Source organism: Mus caroli, chromosome 16 (assembly GCF_900094665.2).
Source record: "Mus caroli chromosome 16, CAROLI_EIJ_v1.1, whole genome shotgun sequence".
NCBI classification, from domain to species: Eukaryota; Metazoa; Chordata; class Mammalia; order Rodentia; family Muridae; genus Mus; species Mus caroli.
This window is the reverse complement of record NC_034585.1, coordinates 43,245,213-43,254,293: the sequence shown is the minus strand read 5'-3', so window position 1 is coordinate 43,254,293 and position 9,081 is coordinate 43,245,213. Positions and strand designations below refer to the sequence as shown.

Genomic DNA, 9,081 nt, shown 5'->3' with positions numbered 1-9,081 from the left:
ACACACACACACACACAGATACACACACACACACAGACACACACACACACACAAATAGTATAGACTTCAGCGACACTAACTGTGCTTTATTTGCTTTTAAGCTAAACCAGAAATCCTCTTGACTGTGGAAAACAGCACCATGGATGTCTTAGGAGAGGTGAGTCACTGTGAATTCTTTGAATACCCATACTATTACATGCCAAGCTGTGTCAGATTGCCTGGCTGCCAGGAACATTCCCTCAAAAGACCTTATTCCTTGGCCCTTAGCCACCTAACTGCTGCTGTGAAGGCAAGCTGAAGTGACTGGAAACTGCAGAGAAATCCTGGCTTTGACTTACTGCTCTCAGAAGGCATGGGCTGAGGACTTAGGTCTTAACTTTCCTGGTGTGTGTGTGTGTGTGTGTGTGTGTGTGTGTGTGTAGGGAGGGGGTTCAATTGTTTAAACGTCTCTGAGATTAAAAACTGAGGGAAAGTGGGACAAAAAACAGTGTGAGTCCTGGTGGAAGTTGACATTTAATTTGTTGTTCTCTCCAGTTCTCCTTCCCATTGCCTTGAGAAGAGGAATGGGGCCCTCCCGTCCTCCTCCCAAACCTGCCTATTTCCCTGGCAATGAGAGGAAGGGCGGGAGAAAAGGAGAAGCAGAGCAGGATGCTCTGAGTTCGCCCCTTCAGAGTAGCTCTCGGCCTCTAGTCACTGCATCTGAACACATTACTTCATTTCTCTGTAGTGAGTTCTCCATTTATATGACATACCAAATAATAATATCTGCTTGTTGTGGTCAATAATGAAATCAATGTCTGAGTAATTCTTAAAGGAGTGTGTGGCATGCGACAATATGGTCAATAAATATTGCTGCTGTTAGCAATGCTATTCTGGGGGGTGTTGTTTTGTTTTGTTTGGTTTGGTTAGGTTTTTTAATACACATTTTCTTTATGTAGCTTGTGCTATTCTGGAACTTGTTTTGTAAACCTCAAACTGCCTCTGAATCCCAAGTGCTGGGATTAAAGGCATGTACCACCATGACCTACAATACTATTACCTGTTTTAATTTGCTGTCTTGTGACTTCACCAAAGCTTTTCAAAACCCAAAGTAAAATAAACATTCTCATGTATTTTCTGTTATGTGGTATGAAAAAAATATATTTTACCTGCTTTTCACCCTGGGAATATTATGATTTTTGATCTTCTGGATATCAGTCATATAGTTCCATAGCTGCGTATAAACCATAACTCAAATTCTGTGTGTTGATTCTGAATGACCATAACATATATTATCCAAGTATCTGTGTCTATTAATTGGTATTACAATGTTTAACATAATAAGGACAGATTTAATCATTTAAGTTCTGTTCCAATTAAGTCCTAAGTTTACCAATGGGCTTCACTCATTTTAGTGGCTTCAATAAAACAACCCAACAATACAGATATCAATAGATGTTTTTGCTTCTTCTTAGAACCTCTTGCAGATGCTTGGAGCCAGTGATTCTGAGTAAGATGACATCAGATCAGATATGAAACAATAAAATCAGGTCCAAGAATCCCAGCTGAAAATTTAAAAAGGAATGCTCCGCCTTGCATTTCACAAGTTGTAAAATTTCCCCTTCAGTATCCATGCAAGCTGGCTGGGGAAAGAAGGGGGCAGGCATGATTCCCTGAGAAATCAGTGAATATTCATCTCTCTCCAGCTTCATGTAACCATGGCAGGTCTTGAGATGCTTGAAAATCTTGCCAAATATTACTAAACCCTTACTCTAATAGAGTTTTGGTGCTATATCTTTAAAAACTCACTATTCCAAGCATTTTAATATGCTCTTGTTTTGCTTTCAGCCAGGCTCCAAAATAGAGCATCTGTTATTTTATAGATGGGAAATTAAAGCCTGAAGCCCAGAATGTTTGGCTGAGTAACTAACAAGAGGCTGAGCTGGAATGCATTTAAGCATACATCCAGGGAGGATGGGACAATGAGAAGAAGTGGTGCCTTGATCCGATAACATGCATACTGAAGTACAATCCAACTGTTACTGGTTATATATCCACAGCAAATAGTTAACCACTGAGAGCCTCCAAAACATTAGGATAGTAAATATTTGATAAGATCATTAGGAAAATTAAAGTTATATACAGTTCTGGAGTCCATGGCCCACAGTAGATATCTCAGGTATATTTTCCCTAATCACTTATGAATCTCACCCTGGTTCACCAATCCCTTCTTCTGCTTGTGCCTTCCTGCATCTACTCTGTGATCAATTCTAGGGTGCAAACTTAGATACAGAAATGGAAAACTAGGACATGGTAGAATCTGCTGGAACTGGGTTTGAATTCTCCATCTAATACCTTGAGAAACTAAAACCTTACTTCCTTGTCTTCCTCATCTGTGAAAGGGGGCACTGGCTGACTTCAGTCTCATAAGGGTGGTAGAATGGTCAAATGGTTTAAAAAGCACCTGGCACACACAAGGACTCATAGTAATTTCCTATCCCCTAATTCCCCAGGAAGGAATTAAGTTAGAATCCATGTACTAAAGACCCATGCTTAATAGTCCTCAGTGTAAGATTTTGCTGGGAACTCAGTCTGTTATGAGCTGTGATACAGTGTTATTTGTAGAGGAATTTTAATCCAGCAATATGGATGCTCTGCCAAGGAAGAACATCTAAATACCTTCTAAGTCTATGTGATCTGGCTGTGATATAGAAACTCCCTCAGTGCACACCTTTAATCTCTAACAATGAAGGTTGTTAGTTTGCAGAAGGAAGCAGCCATGTTTGAAAGTGATGTCTAATTGAGAGGCAGACAAAGTGATGAATTATAGAAAGATTTGACAGACTGAGTCAGACGTAGGATATGCCCAACTCACATGAGAACAGTACAGGAAGGAGAGGCTACTAAAGAGCAGGGCAGGGAGGTGTGTGTGTGTGTGTGTGTGTGTGTGTGTGTGTGTGTGGCGTTTTTATTGGGACAGTTTTGCAGAAACAGATTGCAGAGAGAACAAGCTAGACATAGATAGGTGAAGACAGAACATACCAGAGAATGAGAAGAAACCAAAAGATTAGGACATATTGCCAAAGTTAGTATGAGGTCAGGCAGAACAATTCAGTGAACAGCCAAGAGAAGATGGATTGAATCAGTCAACTTGGAAGATTAGGTTGTATGGAGGCTAGAAGGTTCCAGGCCTAGGCCTAGGGATACTTAGAACAGAGAAATGTACTGGGCTTAGGCCAAGCCAAGTATTCATATAGCTTGGGCATATCGCATGCCTTTATCTGAGGAAATAAAATCAACATTTACAGTTATTATCAAAATCTACAATATTTGCGACTAGTGTAACTTTTCTGTAAAACAAACAAGGCCCAGCATTATTCTAACAATCATGCCTTTCAGACTTGGATATACTAGTGAGGTCCATAGAAAATAGGCTACCTCAGCATGTGATGATGATGTGTGTTCCTGAGGATATGACTTCATCAGGTTACCACAGAGCATCCAGATTTGCTCCTGCAGCTGAGAGAGGTAGATTTACCCTAAATTTTAGGGTCCCTCCATGTAGCATATTTTTTCATTAATCTAAAAGATGCCAGGCCAAACAGTCCCCACAGTTCCTACCTGCTAATGCAGCTAGGCAAGAGACATATGGAATCCCCCGAATTGGAACTTTCAAAAACCACAGTGTTTCCTTTAGACTTGTGGTTTTTGCTTTAACCTGGTGACCTCCATGGATCCTGCCCTTATCATTACATTATTTTATTATTTTAATTAAAAAAAATCTAGAAAAATTATGTGTAAAGCAAATGATCAGACACAAAACAGAGGAAACAAGCACAGTTCTTAAGTTTATTTTATCTAGAGTGGAAGAGAATCTACATTATTGAAAGCCATGGGAAACAGACCATAACCGTAAAATAAAATGAATATGGCAGTTAGGGTCTGACATTTGTGGAACTGGGGTGGCTTTTGCAGAATTTAATTACTTGTGTTTATTTAATTTGAATCTTGTAAAGCTTTAACCCTTATACCTTCTTCAACGTTCTTAAGTCTCATGCATGTGATTTGTTCATTTATTGGTTTTTAAGAGATTGGGTGTGACAACCTCTTCTTGTGACAGAAAATGGCTCTGGCTCCAAGTGTCTGGGCACATGACTTCCAGTAGCCATCGTCATCCATCTGCACTGCCAAATACCTAAGGCTTCAGCCCAGACAGATAAACACAGCCCTGAAAGTTGCCTTAACCTTGGGAAAACACATGGGCAGAAAAATTTCAATCCTTCAAGGGAAAACCAAATTATTATATTATAGGGCTGCCATGTAGCCTGAGTTTCCACAAGCCTGGTATGTTCAGACTTCTGTTTATTCCACAGACAGTGACTGGAGAAAGCCATCTCTCTATCATGACTGACTGAGAAGTCAGTAAGAGTGAGCCAGGTTCTCAACCTTCCTAAAGCTGTGACCCTTTAGTACCGTTCCTCATGTTGTGGTGACCCCCAAGTGTATTTTTTTGCTGCTATTTCAACTGTAATTGTACTGCAAAAACACTAGCTGCATGGCAAGTTGGCAAAACTGTAACTTTGCTACAGTTATGAATCAAAATGTAAAGGACTGTGTGTTTTCCAATGGTTTTCAGTGACTCCTGTGAGAGAGGTTAAGGACCACTGTTTTAAAAGCAATACCTCCATCACTCTCACTCAGGAAGGCTAATGTTAGAGCATCTATTATCAGTGGGATTAGGGGACACTGTCTTGCCCTCCTCTTGTCCAACAAAAGACTTGGCAGAGGCAGTGTAGAGGAGTAGATGCTGCCCCTTAACAGGGGGATACGGTCATTTTCTCAGAAAACCATGGCGGCATGAGTGTGAAGTCACTGGCTACACTGTATCCACAGTGAGAAAGATGAATGCTGGTGTTCAACTTGTCCCTCTCCCTCTCTCTCTTGTGTCTCAAACAACACAAGCTGGCTTCAACCCCACTGTGTCGCCAGGAATGATCTTAAGCCCCACATCCCTCTGCTTCTGCCTCCAGAGTGCCGGGGCTACAGATGTTAGCCCAGCTCCCTTTCCTTGTTATTCAGTGCGGACCTTAGTCCAGATGTTGTCATTCATATTCGGGACATGTCTTACCTCTTCAGTTAAACCTTTTTGGAAATACCCTTGGAGGTACAGCCAAAGTATCTTTCCAGTAAGATTCTAAAGCCTGTCAAGGTGAAAATGAGGGTTAATCAACTCATCCAAAGGAAGGAAGGTACAGAGAGGCACTTGAGGAGTCAGCTCAATAACATCTCCTAGCAGGCAGCCCCAGCACAGAGGCCACAGTCCCTTCCAGGATGATGTTATTCTTCCCCTAAGTTAATATTTTAGATGTATCCTCAGCAATGCAGGAAACTTTCACTCCATATGAACTATTAGAGTATTTTTCACTTCTTTTTTTCTCTCAAAGCATCTCTGAGCATTTGAAGATGAGCCTTTTAATCAAATATCAGAGAACCATGGCTTGCCATGCAACTAGTATTTTCGAGGTGCAAGGAAAATCTAAAACGTACTTCTCAAATAAATATCTGGTCTCTGGGCATGAAACAAAGGCAATGCATTAAAATTGTACCTGGGGATCTACAAAAATGTTCCCTTTTGTTCAGTCACCCAGGTGATCATGGTCTCTTTCTTTATTCATTATCAAACTTTCTTAAAGTGCCACTTCTCTTCTCTCTCTTGCACATTTCCTTTATAGTTTTCACCTCTCCTTACACTGCCTCCCTTCTTTATTTTTCTGGGTTTCACATAACTCTAACTCACTAATTCTTTGTCTCTTACACCTTGTAGTGGTTTGAGTAGGTATGCCCCCACAGACTTATGTGTGTGAATGCTTAGCCCACAGGGAGTGTATCTCCTTGTTGGAATAGATGTAGCCTTGTTGAATGAAGTGAATCACTACGGCAGTGGGCTTTGCCAGTCTTCTCCTGTCTGCCTTTGGTCAAGGCTTTGAATTCTCAGTTCCTCCAGCACCATGCCTGCCTAGATGCTGCCATGCTTCTGGTCTTGATGATACTGCACTTAACCTCTGAACATGTAAACCAGCCCCAATTAAATGCTGGCCTTTATAAGACTTGCCTTGGTCATGGTGTCTCTTTACAGCAATAAGACCCTATCTAAGGCACACCTTAATGTGGAATTAGATTAAAGTTTTAAATTTTTTTGTGCAAATTATAATGTTTATATTCTTTAATTTTTATTTCAATTACTAATTGTGTGTGTCTGTGTGTTTTATATATGTGTGAGTACAGGCACACATGTGCCATGGTATACATGTGGAGATCACAAGATAACTTCCAGGCACTGATCACCCCTTCCTCAGTGAGTTATCGCGACAGCACTCAGGTCACCAGGCTTGTCCAACAGGTGCCTTTTACTGTCTGACCCATATTGCCAATGTACATGTTTTATTCTTAATATTTAAGCCCAGTGAACTGAGAAGTGTTTGGGGAAATATTAAAAAAGAACCGGCAAGTTCCCATAGTACACTGGGCACCAACTGGGTGTTCTCATCTCAGCAGGTTCTCTGACTCAGAACTCCAAAATCTCTCCACCCAGCTCGCTAAGTTCCCACCAGTGTGTGGCTACCATACCAGCCCCAAGCTTCAATACCCCCACTGTCTTTGTGGTGCACATCAGGTAAACCCACACTTTGCCGCTCCCAGAGAAGGAAAACACCACACAAGCTTAATTCAGAAACAATGGTATCTCAGTCGCTGGAGCAACAACTAGAATCCTAATCTTGTAAACCATATTAAATCTAATTCCTCTGGAGGCGAATACTGGTGGATCTGCCATGATACCGGGAAACACTAGCAGCTACATCTTGCCCTTTCTCGATATCCCCATTCAGAAAGCCTCTAACTCTCTCCTGCTCCCTCTCTTCCTCTGCCCAACTCAGAAGTCCCGCCTACTCACCCAGTTATTGGTCTGGTCCCTTTATTTATTGGGGAAGTTCACAAGAAGTAACCTGAGTATGTGACTCACTCCAGACAGTCGCTCCTGGGAGAGCAGAATTAACATAAAAATACAGGCAGCACAGGGGCCATCACAGTACAGAAGTATTTTTATTTTCTCTGTCCTAATTATACATCAATTAGTTTTAGAGTGCTGAAAAACTCACAAGATGCAGAAAAGTTGTACAGCTAAAACACCTTTAATGTGAGAATAAAACAGTCTTAAGACCAGAAGAGATTCACTGCAAAGATCCAGAGAGCTCAGGTGGAAGGCTTAGTCTTCTCATCACTGGCTCACACAGAAAAACCTCTGTATCCTGTCTTGGATCACCAACAGACCGGAAGCAAATGCCTCTGTCCTGCAGCAGACTCTCTGCTTCTCTGGGGGTGAGCAGCTTAGGTATGCACATTCCATTGGAATCTTCCACTCCACTGAAACCAAGGTCTGCTGACCCAGCATTCTGACTTGAAACAACTCGGACACCTGCAACAAAGTAACCCGAATGTCTCAGTGGAGACTTTTGAAGTCTCCAATTGGAGCCTTTTGTTGATCAGCAAACCCTGGGAAGCCTGTAGATAGGTATTTGGTCTCCTCATACCTGCAAAGACTAACTCAAGTGATGGCTCGTTTTCTTGAAGCACCCCATAGAGTACTTTGCTTCATAGTTGAGCAGGAGCTAACATGAGGAAATCCAGTGTTTTCAGAATGCCTGTTCACAAGCAGAGTTTAGACAGAATGGACAGGATGTGTTGCTGCAGGCAGGTCCTTTTCTGGCTGCAGGCATACCTCCTTCTCAGCTCTCCTACTTCATCTCCAGGATGGTTCTTCCCCCCTCCTCCAGTGCTTGCTCCTTTCCTCTCCCAATCTTCTCCCTCCATCCATTCTATGGCCCTCTCCATCCTTCACACTTCCTGTTCCCTCTGGCTGGCCCATAAAGCCAGGGCATCCAGCTGCTCTAGGAGCTTGCCGCAGTCACCTTCCATATTTGTGGGGTGCCAGAGACATGGTTGTGGTGCTGCCCTATGGTAGTATGGACACCTTAATCCAACTCCTCTCTGCTAGTGCTTTTTCAGATATGCTGACTGGGCAGTGGTGACCGTGGTGATCCCTCAGGCCATGAATCACCTGCCTGACACATAAGTGGCAGGTAACAGATTGTTTGGGATGACGCCCAAGTGACAGCAGGGGCCATGCTGGGGCATTGAATCTACTGACCTCCTCCTTCATCTTTGAAGCTCCTTTTGGCAGAATCCTGATTCTAACCTTTTCTTCATTCTCTCCTGGCCTCCTCGTGTCTCGTCTTCCACTGCTGCTGTTAGAGTGTGCAAATGTTTTAGTTGAACAATAAGGTTGATGGACGGTTGGGAAGGTACTGGGAATTCATAACAATGGTCTAAAGCCACCTACACCTGCCGATGTGAAGTTTTCAATTTTCTGCTTTACTGGAATACTGGAGTGAGTTGGGTCCTAGCAAAATAGCCAACTTACTCATTATTTCTCTTCCCCAAATACAAGCTGGTCTCCCCTTCAACAAACAGATTTCCAGTAACAAAGATGGTCCTGTTCCCTGCCCAACAAATACAACTCTCTTGACTGAACCCAGTGTTCTTAGACACCCATTACAAGCACTTTTAAATATTCAAACATTCAGTTTAGGTTTTTCCCTTGGTTTCCCCTCTCAGCTGCCTCCTGTTCCTGTGCCACTTGACAGCTGGTTGTATTTTAGAGGCAGGAGGAACAGGCTCCATGCTGACAGTGTCCAGGATGCTCAGAGGTAGGGCCTCACAGGTGAGAGGCACACAGACATGCTGATGGAAGGAGACCCCTGCTTTTTAAGTGTTGCTGCAGTATGCAGTCTAGAAGCCAAAGGCCTTGATATATAAGTGAGATTGTTCCTAGTGTGTTTGACCCTAGAGCAGTCGCTCTGAGACTGCTAATAAATTCTAATAAATTTATTATTCTATTATTTATGAGACTTCTAATAAATCTCAACAGCAAACTTAGCTGTCTTTATCGGGAGTATCTGGCAGGCTAGGAGGAGAAGGAATTGGGCAAGTCCTCAGACTGGGCTTGCCTGTTTGTCTTCTGCCCCCAGCTTGCTAAACTTCTCC

The 9,081-nt window shown here is 42.5% G+C and overlaps 1 protein-coding gene across 1 annotated transcript in view; it reads left to right on the top strand.

Moving 5' to 3' along the window:
• The window catches only part of Cd96 (CD96 molecule), an 84,632-nt gene that overhangs the window by 28,048 nt on the left and 47,503 nt on the right, over positions 1–9,081 (top strand). Inside the window, exon 5 of the mRNA XM_021184939.2 lies at positions 102–157. Coding sequence (XP_021040598.1) covers positions 102–157 — 56 coding nt within the window. The remainder of the gene's footprint in view (positions 1–101; positions 158–9,081) is intronic.